The 21024-nt window shown below is 45.4% G+C and overlaps 1 protein-coding gene across 3 annotated transcripts in view; it reads left to right on the top strand.

Annotated features, from left to right (window-relative positions):
• LOC142462324 (carboxyl-terminal PDZ ligand of neuronal nitric oxide synthase protein) overlaps positions 1–21024 on the top strand; it is a 384106-nt gene that overhangs the window by 93634 nt on the left and 269448 nt on the right. For all 3 annotated transcript variants that reach the window (XM_075564096.1, XM_075564078.1, XM_075564087.1), the window contains exon 2: positions 17497–17568. In XM_075564096.1, coding sequence (XP_075420211.1) covers positions 17497–17568 — 72 coding nt within the window. The remainder of the gene's footprint in view (positions 1–17496; positions 17569–21024) is intronic.

The following is a 21024-nucleotide window of genomic DNA, read 5'->3' on the forward strand; positions in this document are numbered from 1 at the left end:
AATATAAAGTGACACAGGTGCAATATATAATTGTTAAAAATACATTTCTGTCTGGAAGATTGGTACTGTTTGTGTTTTAGGATCATTGCTGTGAACTCAGCTCACCCAGGCAGGCCCAGAAATGGAAGCTTCAGCAGGGTGCAGAAAGAATCTATTTTGTGAGCCTCTGTCCCATCTTACTGCATTGGGGAGTAGGAATATGAAATGGGATTGCTATACTTTTAAAATGCAGGGGAAAAATAATATTCTTTGGAGGAGGCCAGTGTTTCTTCTAGAAGAAGTAAACTCGCTCTCCTTCTCGTTTTCCTCAAAGGTGAATTCATGTAATGAACTAAAAAGTCTCGACAATAGCCAACAATGCAGAAATCCAAAGAGGAGCTGTAAAAGGATGCTGCCACTCCCAGCCTTGATGGGAAGGCGAGCACCTGAGATGTTCACTCCACATCCAACTTGCTAGGAGCAGTTCTATTCCAGCCCACGACAAACTTAAAGGGGGATGGTGATTTTTAAACAGCAGCTTATTGTGATATAGCTCATAAAATTCTTCCTTTTAAGGTGTACAGTTCAGTGACTTTTCACAAAGTTGTAAATCATCACTATTATTCACTTGTAGACTAGTTAAGTCAACCATAAAGAAACCCCATAGTCATTAACCGTCACTCAGCCTTCTGGCAACCACGAATCTCTTTTTAAAAAAGTATTTTACTGGGGGCTCGTACGACTCTTATCACCATCCATCCATCCATCCATCCATTGTGTCAAGCACATTTGTACATTTGTTGCCATCATCATTCTCAAAACATTTGCTTTCTACTTGAGCCCTTGATATCAGCTCATTTTCCCCCTCCCTCCCCATCCCTCCTACATGAACCCTTGATAATTTATAAATTATTATTATTTTGTCATGTTTTACACTGTCCGACGTCTCCCTTCATCTACTTTTCTCTTGTCCATCCCCCCAGGGAGGAGGTTATATGTCGATCCTTGTAATTGGTTCCCCCTTTCTACCCAACCTTCCCTCCACCCTCCAGGTATCGCAACTGGATTCCCTGTTTCCAGTTCCTATCTGTACCAGTGTACATCCTCTGGTCTAGCTAGATTTGTAAAGTAGAATAACCCCAAATCTCTTATACTTTCCTATTATTCTCAAATTTTTCATAGAAGCCATGCACTAGGTGGCCTTTTGTGTCTGCTTTTGTTCACTCGGCATCATTTCTTGAGGTTCATCAATATTGCAACACATATCAGAACTTCATTCCTTTTTCTTGCCAAATAGTATTTTGTCATATGGGCACACAGAGTCCCTGGGGTTGCAAAGAGTTAAGAGTTCGACTACTGACTGAAACTTTGGCCGTTCAAACTCACACAGAGGTGCCCCGGCAGACAGACCTTGTGATCTGTTTGTGAGAGGTCCCAGCTCTGAGACCACTATGGAACAGTCTACTCTGCACTCGTGGGTCACCATGAATTGGAATGCACTGAGCAGTACCTAACAATCATAAGAAGTATGGACATACCATGTTTTGTTTACTCTTCAGTTGTTCAATAGTTTGGTTTTTATTCTTGGTCTATTATGGATAATGCTATGAACATTCACATACAAGTTTTTGCGTGAGCATATACTTTCATTTCTCTTGAAGAAATGGAATTGCTAGATCATGATAAGTCCATGTTAAACTGTTTGAGGAACTGCTAAATTGTTTTCCAAAGTGGTTGTATCATTTTATAATTCCATCAGCACTCTATGATAGTTTGAATTTCTCCATATTCTTGTCAACTCTTAAAAAATTGTATCAGTGTTACTGACATTTCATTCACATACAATGACTTAGACCTATTAGAAAAAACTGTACAGTCATCACCACAATACATTTTAGAACTTTTTTTTCCCCATACTTGCACTGTGGGGTACCAGCCTTCACAATCAAATGGCCCAAGGGGCAGATGGGTAATTGAGGGGTAAAATGAAAGAGACATTAGACAAGGTAAAGCATGCAAATGCTCATCTCCACGACCTTCATGACTTCAGAAGCCGTATCAGCGTAGAGAGAGAGAGACAGAATATATTTCCAACCAAGGTCTAGATACACTTACGGACGTGCGAGACCCCCTAATAACAGGTAGCCACATAACAAAGCAGTCTGTACTCTAACCCTAAAGGTCCCTGAGTACATTGGAGGAGCAGTTAAAGGGGGAGGGGCCGCCCTCAGAGCCTAGAGAGCAAGCGTTCTTGTCTGCTCCTATAGTTACAGCTGCGAGGTAGACAGCAAATCAGCCATGTGCTTGTAAGAGGTCACCTGAAGGTAGCACTGTTCTGGGAGGATGTAGTGGTGAACAATATGAGAATGTGATTAGGACTCACCTCCAACTCACAAGGGTGCAGGCCTCCCTCTACCCGAGAAGCACAACCTGCCAGGCTCCTTAATGTATGAGACTAACGGGTTCATCCGAATCTACTCTCTTCCCGTTCTCTGCTCCCCACATTGTGCCTCTGATTATTAGTTTCCCATTTCCCACCCCAATCACTCTTGCCATAATTCTTGTATAATCCAGCCACCCCTGCCATTGATTCTCATTTATTGAGCCAAACTTGTATTCTTAGGATAAATCCTACATGCTTTCGGCATGTAATTTTGAATTTATTTTTGGTATGTTACTGAATTCAATAGCAGTTTTTTGTTTAATACAAGACAGACATTATGAGGGAGCTTCAAAATGTTTGTGAAAAAATTTCATTGTCATGCAGTTATATTTTTCTACTAGAATTTTGAAGCCCTCTCATATAGTAAATGGTTATCATTAATTGCTGCTTAATAGCATAACAAGTAATGTAAAAGTCCTTAAAAATCAATATAAGAACTCAAATGACATAATAATACTGTGTAGCCATTTCTTATGTCATCACTTATATGTAGTTTATCATTTAATTTTAAATTATAGGGTCTGAATTTTTAGAGAGGTATGTCATATATTTTTGGAAGATTTTTAGTCAAGAGGGTTTAAAATGGGATGGGGGTGGGGACTCTGGACCTTAAGTGTGGCACATGGAAGTTACCTGACCATTTTACACATCTGTGGGGTTTTATTTATCAGTGATGTTGATAAATGATCCATGGCTATACTTGGAGGAGACCTTCATCCTCAAATAGAGGGTTTTTCTGATTACAGCTTGTTCAGTAAGGAGGGAAATTTATCTTCAACTGTGAGGTCCAGTGTCGGAGTATTCCAGCATCTAACATCTGTGGGGTCCATAGGCACCCCTGTACAGCTTGAATACATACGGATCATAGTACAGTCATAGAAGATAGGAAAGGTAGGAGAGAAGATACAATAAAGGAGTCAGACAGACTTTATGGTAGCACGCTCACCTCCTGGATGACCATGATCTCAGCAGCCAGGTCTGCACAGAGAGCAGGAGGAGAGAGAGAAATATATTTCTGACCAAGGCTTATATATGCTTAGGGGTGTGCAAGCCCCCCTGATTACAGGTAACCACATATGTCACAGGAAGGGGTTGAACCATAGGCAATACAAGCAATGGGAGGGGGATGATTTAGGGGCATACATGCAATGGGAAGGGGAGAGCCTAGGGGTCCACATGTGACAAGATGGGCAGATCCTAGATTCAAGATGGCAGTCTAACTCTGGTCTTCCTTGAGTGGGTTTGACCTTTTCTCTGGGCTCTCCTTCAGGGAGACAACCACTATCCTTATCAGTAGGGTGTGAGTCCCAACTAGGGTGGGACCAGACAATAGACCAGTGGTTCTCAACCTGTGAGTCTCGACCCCTTTGGGGGTTGAATGACCCTTTCACAAGGGTTGGAACATCAGAAAACATAGTTCTGATGGTCTTAGGAACTGAGACACCACTCCTTTATCTGTCTCCAGACAGGTCTGCCCACATGCACATACACCCACACAGGAGTACCCAGTGTGAAGGCTGTTATTTACACTAGACCATGCTTCAAGACAAAATTTCATTTATTTGTCATTAGAAATAAATATTTAATTACATATATAATTACATATTGTTTTTGTGATTAATCACTATGCTTTAATTATGTTCAATTTGCAACAATGGAAATGCATCTGGCATACTAGATATTTACATTACGATTCATAACAGTAGCAAAATTACAGTTATGAAGTAGCAACAAAAATAATTTTATGATTTGGGGTCATCACAACATGAGGAACTGTATTAAAGAGTCACGGCACCTTAGGAAGGTTGAGAACCACTGGACTAGAGTCGAATTGCTCTATATGTTATCCGGGATAAAACCTCTGGGTAACTGACTCAACAATGAGCTAGCATGCAGGTGACAACCTGGGGAAAAACCTTTCTGTATCCCACAGTTCTCCCTTTTGTTTTGTTTTATGTATTAAATTCAAAAGAGCTATAGGGGCAACATGGTTATTTTCTACACATTGAAAACTGTCAAAGCAAAATTAATGACATTATTAATGTAGCCAAACCAAAAATTCAAGCTTATGGCAAACATTTAGAATCCAGGCTCAGGGGATAAAGCCCCCTATGACCATCTACTATTGGGGGAAGGTATGAGAGGGGTTGGATGCTGCAGCGGGAAGAGATAGAGCAAATAGGAATGTTTGCTTCTACAAGGAGACAGAATCAACCATGTGCTCACTTTAAGGGAGCATAACTGTTAGGGGAGAATCTGTGGGAATGATATTTAGTGCAGGATAATGTACTTGGACTTTAACTTACCCAAGTGGTGGCTTTCCTATCGTGGAATACTAACTCTCCAGACTCCCTCTATTATGTTATGGAATTGAGTCCTAGTCATATGTCCCTCCGTGATAATTTCCCACAGTCCAGCAATCAGTAGCATGATTAACCATCACCTTCTGGGGGTGCTGAATGGGGGTGTTTGTCTGTGGTCTGTGCGGCCTGGTTCCTGGGGACATGTTTTGCTGATGTCATCGCCCCTTTATTCTTCACTCCTGCTTCAGTCTGTTGAGACTCATTTCTCCCTACTGCCCTCCCACTGGACTCTGGCATTTTGCATGACTTTGTTCTGTTTACTCTATTCAGTCTAGCAGAGTCCCAGAAGGGGCTATCGTAAAGCTAGGACTCCTCACGACCTTACCCGCACACTCATCGTAGTCATGTAATTCTCTTTTTAATATTTTATTTTTTACAATACGATATAGTCATTCAGCAGTTTCTACATGTATAATTCTGTAACATTGAGGACCCTCCTCAAGCTGGACAGCAGTCTTGTTCTCCCTGATTTACCTAAACTCACAACCCCCTAAGCTTCCCATCTAACTTTCTAAATTGTTGTCAGTTGGATCTCATATGGGTAACTCTTTATAAAAGAGGACAATGCTCCAGGAAGACAAGGAATATCACCTTTATGATTGTATAGTATTTACAGACGATAAAAACGTTCATCTGTATTCTCTAACTTTTGACTCTTACCTACATCCTGACACATAGGCAGTGAAAATCCTAGCTCTATCTTATGGGTGAGACAGGGAATTGGTAGGGAGTGTCAGTACGTGAAATTCAGCAGGTAGGGAATGTCGGTGTTGTACAAAGCTGAACACAGTTGATCTTTGTGTGAAGATGAGAGGACCCTGTCTCCTTTCACCCTGCGGCCTATGCATCTCTGTATTCCTTCAGATGCCTGGTCTCCCCCAGTGGTGAGAGTCTCCCTTCCTTTCAAGTTAATGATCCATTTCATTAGTGAGTATTCCTCAGTCTCAATCTCCAAGGACATTCAAAATGGTGATCCCTTGACCTTTTCCTATAAATCCCAGTACCCTGAAACTTTTCATGAGTTTGTTCTTGACCTCCTGACCTTCAGTTGTCCATGCACAGATACGCTCATCCAGCTCAACTGGAGTTTAATGTAGCAAAACCAATGGCCACTGACCCAGTTCTCAGTCAGGGCAACCCCATATGTGTCCGCTGAGGAGAGCTGGGCGCCATAGGGTTTGAGCGATTGAGTTTTGGTCAACAATGCCAGGCTTCTCTCCGTGGGAGACTTGTCTCCTCCCTTTTGGTTAGCGGGCATGCTCTTTGCCTCTTGCAACACCCAGGGACCCCGAGTATAGTGATGCTGGCCTTCCTGGGGCACTGGCTTGGGTGTGTCCCGGCTGGAATCCCTATGCAGCAGCTGTGTGTCCTGGAGAGATCCACAGAGATTCTGCCTCTCACTAACTGGCTAGCTTTCCCCTCTGTGAAATGAAGAGTTGGGTCAAAGGACCTTTAAGGTTGCTAACCCCCTGCTATTGGGTCTGATCTCATATAATTCTTTGTTCCTCTCTTCCGCCTCACCCAGGGGCTCTCTCGGGCCACTTTCCTCTCCTGGTTCACACAGTCGGTCCTTTGACAGGTGATAATTTAATTATGAGCAGATTTTTGTCAGTGTTTCTCTTTTCTCACTCTGCGTTGACCTTTCTCCCTTTCTTTCCTTTTTTCCAAAGGTAGGGTAACCCCCTGGTCAGTCAGCATCCCAGTGGGGACCTGGGACTCCGTACGTGGCACGCTGCTCTGTGCTGCCTCTGTGATACACTCCAGAGATCTTAGTCATAGAGCCAGGCTTTCACTGGACCTGTTGAAAGGCCAGAACAGCTTCTCAGTCTAGCTGCTTTGTTCCCTTCTTTGCTGCACTGCTCGGATCCTCCTAAGAGAGAACAGCATTCAGGCCATCTAAGCTTTACTAATGGGGACTAAAAGAGCCCAAAGAGCCATCCTGCCTGTGAGCATGCTCACCGCTTCACTCTTACCCTCTGTCCCTTTCAGAGAATCGCACAGCATTAGCATAAAGGCAAGTCACCAGAATTACTTTGCGCCCAGCCCCTTCATGTCCAGGAGCAAGAAGTCCGCTGTGATCTCCAGCACATTCACCAGCCTCCGCAGAGCCCCTCCTCAGTAGTGACACAGTAGCATGAGATGGCCTTCAAATAGTACTTCCTTTTCCAGATGGGTTGGGAGAGGGGAAGAAATAGAAGTGCCTCATTCCTCATAGACAAGAAATAAATAAAGACGTGGTATGCAGCTGCATCTTAAGCATTTCGGAAGCTTTTCTGGAATGTGTGTGTGTGTGTGTGTGTGTATGTGTGTGTCCGTCTCTGTTGAGGGAATGCTTGCACTGAGGCTTCAAGGACGCTGGCTTATGACCACATGGCCACTTTCAAAGCCCTGTTCCTGCCTCACACCTCAGCACCGGAGAGCACAGAGCAGCTCCAGCTCCCCCCACGGGGACTGGGACACCCGGAGGCCATGTGCTCCTTCCCCACCCGAGCATTTCGTAGAAGGTCATTTGCTGAGTGTGCGCCCTGGAATCTGGGGCTGCTACTGCTGCGCCGTTAATGCTGCTTTGTTCTGTGCTAAATGAGGCGAGAACTTTCACCCAGGCCACGTTCATAATCCCGCTCAGCGGGGCACTCAGCTGTGTGCCAGCGTCTGCAGGCCAGGGAGGCCTTTCCCTTTGGACTGGGGGTCGGGGCCGGGGAATGCTCCTCACCGCTGGTGCTGCCATGAACTGTGTCCTTGGACTACTCACTTCACTTCTGTGGGCTCCAGTTTTCTCCTGTGCAGTCAGCAGATAGAGCATACAGAGCCCTGGTGGCCTGCAAGTATTATTTTTTTGATGTTTTAAAAAATCATTCAAAGATCATTTTATTGGGTGCTCTTACAGCTTTTATAACAATCAATTAATTGTACCAAGCATATTTGTACATATGTTGCCATCATTATTTTCTAAACATTTATTTTCTATTTGAGTCTTTGGTATCAGGTCTTCTTTCCCCTCTCTTCCCTTTTCCCCTTCCCACTTCCCCCCTCCCTCTCGTGACCCCTTGATAAATCATAAATTAGTATTGTTTTCATATCTTACACCAACCATGGTCTCCCTTCACCCATGGTTTCTGTTGCTCATCCCCCAGTGTGTGTGTGTGTGTGTGTGTGTGTGTGTGTGTGTGTGTGTGTGTGGAGCAGGGGGGGGGGGTTTGTGTCGATCATTGTGATCAGTTCCTCCCCTTTCCTCCCCACATGCATATGAAGTGATTGAAAATACTATGGCAGGGGTCACGTGCACCTTAGTCCTCAATGTGATGTATTTACTTTTTAACATTTAGCAAACTTTGGCAGCAGATTTGGTCACTGCAGTATGTTATTTGCATTCCTGACTACTGCTTCTGAGGGCGTTGATTGTGCATCCAAGTGAAATGAAATCACTGACAACTTCAGTCTGTCTTCTGTTTCCCTTGATGCTGGCCCAGGTGTGAGGGTTTTTGTTTCATGTAGAGGTGCAATTCATCTTGAAGGCTGTGCTCTCAGACCTTCGTCCCGCGGTGCTTCAAGTGGCTTCACTTGCAGCCAGCAGCTGCGTGTCATCATTCTTTGTAAAAAATATCTTATCGGGGCTCATACAACTCTTATCATAATCCACACACACACATGAGTTGAGTAAAGCACCCCGATGCATTCGTTGCCCTCATCATTCTCAATATTCGCCTTCTGCTTGGGTTCTTTTCCTTTTTTACCTCCCCCTCCTTCCCTGCTCCCCCCTCCCTCATGAACCCTTAATAATTTATAAATTATTATTTTATCTTATCTTACACTGCCCGGCATCTACCTTCACCCACTTTCCTGTTGCCCATCCCCCAGAGAGGAGGTTACATGTAGATCCCCGAGAATGGTTCCCCCTTTCAAGCCCCTGCTTCCCTCCTGGTATCGCCACTCTCACCATTGGTCCTGAGGGGTTCATCTGTCTTAGATTCCTTGTGTTTCCAGATCCCAACTGTACCGCTGTTCATCTTCTGATCTAACCAGGTTTGCAAGGTAGATTGGGATCATGATAGATGGAGGGGAGGAAGCGTTTAAGAACTAGAGGAAGGTTGTGAGTTTCATTATTGCTACACTGAACCCTGAGTGACTCATCTCCTCCCCACTACCCCTCTGCAAGGGATGTCTAGTTGTCTACAGATGGGTGTTGGGTCCCCATCATGCGCTCCCCTCATTCATGATTATATGATTCCCCCCCCCTACTTTGTTGTTTGTAACCTGATCCCCTCGGCCCTTCATGATCACACATGTTGGTGTGCTGCTTCCATGTGGGCTTTGTTGCTTCTGGGCTAGATGGCTGCTTGTTTACTTTTATCCTTTAAGTCCCCAGATGCTATATCTCTCAATAGCCGGCCACCATCAGCCTTCTTCACCACACTTACCTATGCACACATTCGTCTTCAGCGTTTATGTGGGGAAGGTGATCACACAATGATGGTTTTTGTTCTTTGGTGTCTCCTACCCGATCCTTCAACACCTTGTGTCCACTTAGGCTTGTGTGCTTCTTCCCTGTGGGCTTTGTTGCTTCTGAGCTAGATTGCCGCTTGTTTGCCTTCAAGCCTTTAAGACCCCAGACACTATATCTTTTTGATAGCTGGGCACCATCAGCTTTCTTCACCACATTTGCTTATGCACACGCCTGTCTTCAGCGATCACGTCGGGAAGGTGGGTATCATGAAATGACCGTTTAGCTGAGCAAGGTGCTATTGTATTGAGGGAGTGTGCACGAGGAGGCCCAATGTCCACCTGCTACCCTACTACAGAACCTATAAATATATGCACCTAGGTCTATTTCCCCTATAATCATAAATATATTTACATATGTACATGTCACCATCATTCTGCTGGGCTGTCTTCTTCCCCCATGCTTAGCCATTCAGCATGCTGAGTAAGACATCTGGCAGGCTGGCCTATGTGAAGAGGAATGTGGATTTGGGAAGACTCAAAGACTCAAGACTTTGGTATACAGGTGACTTGTGATGTGCTACTATAATAAATTCAAACTCTGAACTCACTGCCATCAAGTCAATTTCTACACATAGGCTAGGATAGCGCTGCCCTTGTGGGTTTCCAAAACTGTAACTTTGTATGGGTAGAAAGCTTTCTCCCTCAGAGCAGCTGGTGGTTTCAAACTAGTAACTTTATGCTTATTAGCTCACTGCATAATCATTATGCCGCCAGGGCTCAGGACACTAGAAGTCTGAATTCTGGGTGTTGGCTCTAGAGGAAGATCCTTGCCTCTTTCTATGTCTGTATCCTCTGGTCCTTTAGTTCCTGTCTTTTCCTTTTTGCTTCCTCTGTGTCTAATCTGTTCTTTTTATAACTCATAATAGCAAACATTTATTAAGCGCTGGCAGGGCAACTGCCTGGATTCTCTGTTTCATACATTCTTCTTTAATCTCTCTTTTGTAAAATACATTGGATGTGATCTCTTAAGTTTCTGTCTAGCCTTTGAACCCCTCTACTCTCAGTCTGTGGAAGGGATTAGGTCAGAGAACAGTGGGGCATGCCACAAATGGTGTTTTCCAGATAGATGCTGAGGTTCAGCCTTTCTTATGCTTGCGTATTTGCAGGGAAGGAGTACAGTGTGGACTGGAGACAGAGGGATATAAGAAGGTGGGTACATTGATGGAATAGAGCCCGGACAGGGCCTGGGACCTGAAGGGAAAGAGCTGCCAGGAATGCAGAGGGGAGGGTTGTGAACTGGGAGCCAGGAACTTGGAGAAGGCCTCTTCTTTGCCATCTGCTAAAGGCTCTGGTCCTCTTTGTCCTTTTTTGTAAGAAGAGCCCCATATGGCACATTGCTGTGGGCTTGGGCTGGAGAACTGGGAGGTTTTCAAAGAAGGGATGAGAATAAGGAAGGTAGCAGAATCAAAGGCTTTTATGTTGTACCCATTTGCAGACCTCTGTCTTTTATGGGGCTTTTGGGACTGCTTCAAACCCACCAGCTGCTCCAGGGGAGAAAGACGAGGCAGTCTCTTCTGGTCAAGATGTATGCCTCAGACACCCTATCTAGGACTGCTAGGAGCTCTAGTGGTGTGTAGTGGGTTATGAGTTGAGCTGCTAGCTATAGGTCAGCAGTTCAAATCCACCAGCCACTCCATGGGAGAAAGATGAAGGTGTCAGCTCCCCTATAGATATGTAGTCTGCAAAGCCCAAAGGAACGGTTGTGCTCCATATGAGTCAAAATCAACTCTATGACAGTGGTTTTACTAAGCGAAAGGTTGGTGGCTCAAGCCCACCCAGCGGTGCTGTGGACGATCTTACTTCTGTAAAGATGACCAGAGGAGCCCTGCTCTCTCTGACACATGGAGTTGTCAGGAGTGGAAACCGACTTAGTGGCAACTGGCTTGGGTATTTTTGGTCCTTTCACCTCAGGAAAATAAAGCGTTGTGGATTTCCCTTACAATGGCTAGTGTGTGTGTGTGTGTGTGTGTGTGTGTGTGTGTGGTGGGGGGGGGGGTTCAATGTCTCCAAGACCGAAGGTTCTGCTATCCTCTTTTGAAGACTTGTTGATCTTTGTTCTTGTTTGTTTGTTTAGAGCTCTTTTGGTATCTTTTTTAAAAAAAACCATTTTATTAGGGACTCATACAACTCTTATCACAATCCATGCTTACATCAATTGTGTAAAGCATATCTGTACATTCCTGATCTTTGTTCTTAAAGACAGTTAACTTGGCTGGTCTTCACTCCTAAATCTGCCTCCCCTGAGGTGGGCAGCAGCTAAAATCTCCACTTCCCTGTTCTTCCAGCTGCCACCATCTGTGGGTCTTGGCGTCTCTCATGCATGCGTGCAGTCTGGGGTCATCCAAGGACCTAGGTGGAGTTTACACATGATTTGGGGGCTGGGCTCTCCCTCGGTGGCTCCCTCTTTACTGGGATTTCCCTCATTTTCAAACTCTGTGGTGGCCGCAATCTGTGGTTTCCAATTCCTCAGGCCTGCCTGGGCCAAGTCCCCTTCAGCCTCTGCTCTTGGGGGGCTCACTCCCATGGCTTCAAAGTTATTTTGTACACCTTGTCCAGAGCTCATACTCATTGGTCACTCTCAGACTCAGCCTGATCCTGGCCACTCCAGCATTATCAGATGCAGAATTGTCTGATGCAATCATTTAAAAATATTCACATTAGGACATTTTCCTTGTCTTTGGAGACACCTGAAAGAAACTGTGTCAGCAGAAGGGTTTCCAAAGGGAAGATAGTGAATTATATTGAAAATTTCAAGCTGTCATGTTTTGCTGCTTTTAATAATTCTGATTCGTGTTACTGGAGACACTACAGTTCAGTTTTATCAGTTTATCATGGTCTTCAGAAGCAAAAGACTTCATGAGATATTCTTCAATCACAGAGGCTGAGGTTGTCCAGAAATTGTATTAAAGTATTTGAAGTTCCTCTGGTGAATCTTATTTGTGGTTAACTCCTGCTTAAAGGAGCTCTGGTGGTGCAGTGGTTACACATTGGGCTGCCACCCACAAGGTCAGCAGTTTAAAACCAGCCACTCCTCAGGAGAAAGACCAGGCTTTCCATTCCCCGTGAAGACTTATAATTGTGGAAACTCACAGGGGCTATTTCACCCTGTCCTACAGGGTCACTAGGAGTTGGCATCAGCTGATGGCAGTGAATTTTATTTGTTTGGTCCCACCCCAACCCCACCCTGACTTATCTGAAAAGGAAGCCACAAATAAGACTGACAGATAATCTCAGCTCTTGATAACCTAGTACAATTACTTCTTCTTTTTTAAAAGTCATTTTATTGGGAGCTCATACAACTCGTATCATAAGCCATACATACATCAATTGTGTAAAGCACATTTGTACATTCATTGCCCTCATCATTCTCAAAACATTTGCTCTCCACCTAAGCCCCTGGCATCAGCTCCTCCAATTATATCTTTTTAGAGTTTTTTTTCCCTTTTAGATGCTCATGAAAAATACTTTAGGCCCAGTTTTTTTAACTCTTTTATCTTATTATGCCTACTTTATGCTCTGTGAGCTGTTAGACTGCAAACCCAAAGGTTGATGCTTTAAACCCACCAGTCGCTCCGTAGAAGAAGGAGAAGGAAGTCAGCTTCCATAGGGATTGACAGTCTCAGCAACTCTATGGAACAGTTCCACTCTGCCCGAGGGTCACTGTGCGTGGGAATTGACTAGACAGCAGTGGGTGTTTAGAGTTTTATGCTCGGTGGGGGAGGTTTCAGGAGCCCTGGTGGCACAGTTGGTGACACATTAGACTACTAATCACAAGATCAGCGTTTCAAACCCACCAGCTACTCCATGGGAGAAAGATGAGGCTGATGGCCCCATTAAAGCTTTATAGCCTCTCAACCACTAGGGAACAGTTCATTCTGCTCCGTAGTGCTGCTTTGAGTCAGAATTGAATCCATGGCAGTGTGTGGGCTTGTTTTTTTTTTGGTGGGGGCGGGGGGGTTCGGAGAATGTTTTGAAAGGAGGTGCTGTATGACATTTGACAGTGAGAGTTACTACAGTCATTGTGTATAAGGCCGGATGATTAGCAATCTGCCAACTGAAGATCTGCCATCTGCCATCATCTCTTGATAAGCTACGGATTACAGGTATAGGGATCCCATTTCTGGGCAATGACTGGTCACCCCGTATCCTCCTTTGACTGAGACAGGGACTTGGTTTTGACCTTTGGAGATGGTGATAGGCTGCTGGGCTTCTAGAGGCTGTCAGCCCAGCTGGTGGATGAGGTTTAGGCCTGGGCACCAACATTCCAGTTTGGAATGAAGGGCCTATAAAGGGGAGCTTGGCCATACCCTTTGCTCAACAGAAAGACCTCATATGCCATCATCTCTGGATAATGGTGTCACACATGTCAAGCTCATCTTTTCCCCACAGAATGGCTCGTGTTTTTGAACTGCTGGCTCTGCAGTAGCAGCCCAGCACACACCCACCACACCACAGGGCCCCTATGTAAGTAAGGATGGTATTCATTTATGACACCCTGTGATTTTCCCCTGCCGGATAAGCTTTCTGCGCCTCTCTGGTTCTCTGGCATTGTGATTCAGCATTTTGATTCATGTATTTTGTTATCCTTTTAATCTCTTTGAATGACCTTTAAGGTGCAACCATAGTGGAATGGGTTATCTGCTTCCGTCTGGTTTCTAGAAAGTCAGGTTTGTGGTTTTGGCCACGTAATTGCAAAGGCAGGAAGCCGAGGAGTGTGATGTGCATGGGAGGGTGATGTTTTGGTGTGTGAATGTGGCAGGAGGTGAGGTGGTGGGAGGATTGCCTGTGTGATTGGTGTGGGATTGTGTGTGAGGTGAGTGTGTGAGGTACATGCAGAGCACCAGCATTTGTGCCCTGTGAGTGTGACATGAATGTGTATGGTGCACGCATGTACCAGCCTGGGTGGTGGGTGGGGTGAAAGGGAGCTACTGATGAGGTTTCCTGGTATGCGCTCCCTCCCATGCAGTCTGCTTGTTTGTTAGGAAACCTTGCCCAAAGCTAGATAGTGGTTTCTCCTTTCCAGCTCCGTGGCCACTTTCCTCCCACCCCTCGTATTTCCCAAGTGCTTCTAGAACCCTGGGGGTGCTGTGGGTGCATTTTGAACTGCTAACGGCCAGCTCAGTAGCCTCTTGGAGGATGATGAGGCTGCCTGCTCCCAGGAAGTTTCAGAAACCCTATAGAGCAGTGGTTTTCAACCTTCCTAATGCCGTGACCCTTTAATACCGTTCCTCATGGTGTGGTGACCCCCAACCATAACATTATTTTCATTGCTACATCATAACTGTAATTTTGCTACTATTATGAATCATAATGTAAATATCTGACATGCAGAATATATTTTGTTACAAATTGAACGTAATTAAAGCATAGTGATTAATCACAAAACCAATATGTAATTTTATATTGTGAAATATTTATTTCTGATGACAAATCAATGAAATTTTGTCTTAAAGCATGGTGTAGCATGGGTCACAGTCTTCACGCCGGGTACTTGTATGTGGGTGGATTTGCATGTGGGAAGACCCACCTAAAGATGGATAGAATAACGGTCTCTTGGTTCCTAAGACCATTGGAAATGTGAAAGGATCGTTTGACCCCCCCAAAGGGGTCGCGACCCACCGGTTGAGAACCGGTGCCATGGAGCGTTGCTGTGTATCAGACTTGACTTAATGGCAGTGGGTATTTTGGGGTTCTCAGCCCAGCAGTACCCTCTCAAAGGAGGACGAGCCAGGCTGGGCGATGGGGTTGGGTCCCGTGTCAGTGTCTGCATTTGAGCTAATTCCACACTGCCCTGGACTTCAGGCCTTTTCTGGTTGGGCAGGGACTGGTGAGGGAGGACAGTACAGGTCTGCCTTTCCTCTCCCCGCTCTCTCCCTGGTGGCCTTGCTTGGCCTAGAGGCACAAGAGCCCTGGGGAGTCTGGATGTCAATCCACTGCTGGCTGTGGTGCAGAGTTCAGGAGATACCAAGTGTGTGGCCCAGGGGTCCTCAACCCTTTTAAACAGGGGGCCAGTTCACCATCCCTCAGACCATTGTAGGGCCAGACTATAGTTTTTTAAAAAACTATGAACAAATTCCTATGCACACTGCACATATCTTATTCTGAAGTAAAAAAACAAAACGGGCAAAACCACCTTGGTGGGCTACATGTGGCCCGCAGGCTGAAATTTGAGGACACCTGGTGTAGCCCCTGGGAGAGGGAGTGTGGAGATTGCCCCCAGCTGGTGACCCTTTGAAATTGAATAGTTGTGGACCCAGCGTGACAGTATTTTGGACTGAGTGGGTCACTGCCGTGATCTATCAGAACACAGAGGGGAAGTGCCATCCATAGGTGAATCTGACCAAATGCTTAGCTTCTAAGTGGCTCTGTCTACCTGAGCGAGTTTCTCAACGCTTTACCAGTTAGCGTTCCTATTTCATGCATAGTGCAGAAGGCTAATGTGCTCAGCTGCTAACTAAAGCCTGGAAGGAGGAGTTTACCAGATGTAGCTTGGAAGAAAGGCCTTCAGAAAGAAGCAAGCCACTGGACACCCCGTGGAGCACAGTTCTACTCTGACCCACACAGGGCCCTCTGGAGCAGGCATCCGCTTGACAGCAACTTGTTAGCTGACTCAGCAGGCAGCTCCTGCTGGGGCTGGTGGGCCTCTCTGCCAGGGCTGATACGGTAATGTGTGCCCTGCCTACTCTGACGGCTGGGGACTTGGCTCTGCACTGTGTTAGTACAAGCTGTTGGTCCACAACGGGGAAAACCCATGGAAATATTTATTTGGCTTTTGAACCCCTCCTCACTGGGCTAACCTTAGCTCTAAATTTCAGGAAGAACCTTCTCTTCCCGTCACCACCGGAAGTACATTTCCTGCAGACACGATTGCCTAGTCTCCCTCATTGTCCCTGACTCATGCAGATGTTATTTGGGTAGACTTTTTAAAGTTACCCTGGGACAGCAAATTTGTGGGACATTCCTCAGGCTGTTTTATGTCATTTATGTGTCAAGAGGAAAGGCAACCCCCAGTGAATCAGTAGGTAACAGGATGGTGGGCATGGAAAAGCTAATATCAAGTATGCTTAATTAATGCCAGATGGTTAGCCCCTTTTACTTGTTTTAAGGAACCCTGGTGGCATAGTGGGTTGCCCAAGGAGCTGCTAACCACAAGGCCAGCAGTTCAAGCCCATCAGTTAATCCATGGGAGAAAGATGAGGTTTCCTACTCCTGAAAGATTTATAGTCTTGGACGAACACAGAGGCAGTTCTACCCTGGCTTGTAGGGGATAGCAAGTGACTCAATGGGAAGCGTTTGGTTTGGGTTTCTTGTTCAATATCTAGGGAGTAGATAGACCTTTTCTTCCATGCAGCAAGTCCACTTCTAGAACTGCAGCCTGCAGAAGTGCTTGGATGAGTCTCACGGCTGTGGAGATGAGGGACGTTGTGGAGGAAGCTCTGCTGTGACAGTGAAATAGTGTTACATAAGCATGCTTTATAACAGACCTCCGTGCTTTGAAGTGGAAAGGTCCAAGTTGTGTTGAGAGAGCGAGAGCGAAAGTTGCAGAACAGTGTGAGTACTATGAACCTCTTTATACAGAATAAATCCCCATGCCTGTCTATGAATACACCAGGGTAAGTATTGCTGCAGAATCTCAGAAACATTTATTCAACAAAAATATAGAAAGGTGAAGCCATTGGTCTTTGCCATATCCTCCCCTTTAAGTTATCCACACTTCTGAAGGCAGCATATTTGTCTCTCTAACCCTCTACGACTGCTAACTTCACGGCCCGTGATTCAAATCCACCGGCTGTTCCGCAGGAGAAAGAGGAGGCTGTCTGCCCCTGTACGATTTACAATCTAGGAAATCCTATTTAGGGTGGTTTGTGAGTAAGAAGCAACTCAATGGCAGTGGGTTTGGTTTTGTTGGGAACTCTTTCCCTTAGAGAATTCTGCGCCCTTTGCCATTTGTGAATATAAATGCCACGGACTTCTACATGTGAAAGAAAAAAGGTGTTGACAAGGCAAATACTTGTTATATATGTTCTTTTGGTAAAGCTAGTACCAGTCTCAAGATAATGCTCTTTGGCCCTATAATCACCTCTTTTATATGATGGAGGAAAGGTGGGGGATGAACCGAATGACCCCCAAGTCCTGTATCACTTACATTCTGTGATTGGGGACACGTCCTGTTCCTGTTCTCAATGATCTTGTACTTCTTCTCCACAGTACGTAGGAAGCCTGGATGTGCCAAGGCCCAACAGCAGGGTGGAGATCGTGGCTGCCATGCGCCGGATACGGGTGAGTGACCAGAGGCTGGGCTGTGTGGAGCCAGAACCCTAACATCTCCACTCCCGGAGGTGCCTGCATGAAAGGTCTCACCTTTTACTCTTTGCAAACCCCAGACCTCATCTCCCTATACTGATCGGGGAAGCTGTGCCGATAGGCTGGCTGCTCTTGATTAAATGTCAGGTTAAAGAGGGATGATGGCTGGAGGACTGTGCTGCCTATTGCGGAACCCGTTGAGGGTCCTTTGTGATATTGATTTGGGTGATGACCTGAGCTGAGGAGCCAAAGGCTTAAGGCATGTAGCCTCTCCAGTAAGGAAGGCAGGGAAAGAAGCCCTGCTTTGTACAGGAAAATATCACCTGTGAACAGCGGAAGGCTGGGGCGTGGGAGCTGGAGGACTTAGGGGCTGCAGAGATGCCCCGCTCTCCCCTCCCTTCATCACCTGCCAGCCTCCTGGCCCATGTGCCTCTTCCTGCAACTCCCTGTGAGCTGCTTCCAGAGCTTAATGAGAAGCTCATTAAATTAGAGGGAGGAATTAATTGGCCAGAAAGCTGTTTGGTTTGGCTGTCCAGTCACTTGTTTAGACTGGCCACCATTAACAGCAAAAGCTCTGGGTGTGTGTTTTACCCCAAACCCCATAATTCACTGCTTGGTCCAGGCTGCTATTTTCTTTTCTTTTCTCCCTTTCAAAGCTATTTTGGCTGTAATTGCAGCTGTGAGGAGCTGGGGCCTGGGATTTTTATGTGAAGGACTTTTCTTTCATGGTGCTGGAGTAACACAGGACCGAGACTGCTGGGCTTAGGCTGCAGGATGCTCTCCTGGTTTCACAACCGCAGGCCCCACATCTTGGCCAGAGTAGCAGATGGTCCTCAGAGGGAAGAATTTGTGATAAGGATCATGGTGCCCCTATCTGTGAAATGCTTTTGTGCCTTGAAAGCCGTTTACCTGCTGCTCTCCTCAACCTCACTCGAGCCTGCACCGGACACGTAATGGGCAGTTAAGATGGTTTCCACCTCTCAGATAGGGAAGTGCTCAGCGCTATGAAATAATCTGCCTGAGCGTGCCCAGATTGGTCTTGAGAGAGAAGTATGCCCTTCCCCGTTCTACAGCCCATGTTGACGCTGTGCTAATAAACAGATTATACCAGTGTCTTTCCCTTTCTGTTTCTTTTTGTTTTCTCACACTTGATTTCCTTTGTAAAGTTATCTAAGGCACTTTTTTTTAACTTTAGTGCTTTCAAGATATGTGTGTTTGTGTATTTTTTATTGTGATTTAGGTGAAGGACTACAGTGCAGATCGTAAGTTCTATAGTCAACAAGTCAGACACATTTTGTCCCACGGAGCCATTTAAATCCCCACAATGTACTTGCCATCTCTCGTCCCACGTCCTCAGTGTGCCCGTTCCCATTCCTTGTTCTTCACTAACCCCTTACAATTTGTCCTTGGGTAAATGCTGCCCTTTTGCTTTTACTGATTGATTATTCTAACGTGGGGATGAGTTTCATTCCAGACCCGAAGAGTGTCTAGGGGCCATAGTCTTGGGGGTTCCACCTGCCTTTATCTGACAAGTAAGCCTGGTTTCTTTTGTGATTGGGGGTTTGGGTTCACATTTTCCTGCCACTCTATTCAGGATCTTTTAAGATGATCTTTTTCAAAGCAGTGGATGGTGGTAGCTGGACATCATCTAGCTGGTCTCAGGGCTATGGAGACTGATGATTGCACGGTTCATTAGTCCATTGGACTAATTGTTTCTGTGTCTCTTACTACTTCCATCCCTCCTTTTCCTCTGGTCCAGGAGAGACCAATATTTGCACTTTAGATGGCATACACACACACATATACATATATATATAATTCCATTTTGGGGGATATTCACATACATATATATTCACAGACATGTATACATGTATATACACACACCTAATTCTGACACACACATATATAAATTAGTGGCCCTTGTACCACCTTGGGTACAAGTAGGTAGCTTTTTTAAGTCGGTAGTTTTTCTTTTCTTTATTTTGGTGAGGAACTATTGGACCAGAACCACTAAGCACTCTGAATGTGTCTGGTGCTCTTGGGGAGCAGGACACAGAGCCACAATGAACTATCTGGTTGTTTGCTGTCACAGGGCTGCCTGACTGAACCGATTTAGACAAGGACCTAGATGTTCCTTATATTCTTATGTCTAAGTCCTAGATTTGAGAATGTTCCTTGTGGACAGGGCTGCTTGCTAGCATATTCCTTAGAACATGGAAGCGCCTCAGCAAATGACTTTACTAGGGCTTCTTAAGAAGCTTCTGAATGTCACCTTTTTCACCTTCAGCTCTAATGACCCCCAAAATATATTCCCTTCTGAGCCCGATCACCCTAGAACTCTGCCTGGGTGCACAGTCCTCAGTCCGGTGCTGCTTCAAGCTATTAGTGGCCAGTGTTGGACTGTTCCTGGGATAGAGTCTTTGGAGGCTGCTTAGTGTGGTGACCATTGCTGAAGCCTGAGGCCTAGGTGGGGGCAGAGGAGAATGCAAGGAGCAGGAGAGCCAGCTGGGCAAGGGGTTCAGTGCTTCCTCTGGCCTTGTGATTAGTAGTATCATTCAGCTTTGCAACTTTAAAACTACTTCCATACACATTATTTCATTTGACCAGCCCGGTATGTTCCTATTTGTTGCCCTTCTGTAGTGAGAAGTAGGTAGATGAGCATCTAGTTTCCCATCTGTGGAGGCCAGTTTATCTCCATTCATTCATTCACTCTCTCTACAACAAACAGTGTTGGGTGCTGACACCCAGCAATAAACAAGATAGGTGCATTAGTATCTTTGTAAGTAGAAAAAATCAAGAAGCTAAGGAAGAAGTCAGCTGAAGATCTAGTCCAGTTTGGAGATAACCAAGGAGGCGTTCTAGAGGACTGGAAGGTGGAGTCAATAATCAATAGATGCTGCAGCCAGATGGGCCTTGAGATAAAGATATGGTGATTCAGAGAGGACGTGCAGATCCTGGAAGTGTCTGTATAGTGGTTATCTCAGAATCCCAAGTCCTAACATTGTACTTGAACATAGTACAGACTTCAGTAGTAGTCATGGAATAATTAAATGATTTAAGTGCTTTTTCTATTAAAGTATTCCTGCTTAAACCCAGTGCACTTCAGCACACAATCATTGTTTGAAGTGACTATAATTGCAGCTCATGGATTTTTAGAGCAGTCAAAGAGGTCCAAGTTCACACAGCAGGAATAGCCAGCTCTCCTGATGCTAAGCCCAGCATGCGTTCCACAGTTGCTTAGTAAGACTGATGGGAACTCTGCACGTTCTCTGCTTTCCTGTTTTCTGTGGACACGTTCCGGAGACTTTCATCGATTTGTCAGGAGTTGCGGTGAACTGTGGGGATCTCTGCTCAATTGAGTTGGGATGAGTTGCAGTGCTGGGTAGCGATAACTTTCAGATACACTCCACCATCTTCCTTCTTTGTTTCCTA

Source organism: Tenrec ecaudatus, chromosome 1, assembly GCF_050624435.1.
Source record: "Tenrec ecaudatus isolate mTenEca1 chromosome 1, mTenEca1.hap1, whole genome shotgun sequence".
Lineage (NCBI taxonomy): Eukaryota > Metazoa > Chordata > Mammalia > Afrosoricida > Tenrecidae > Tenrec > Tenrec ecaudatus.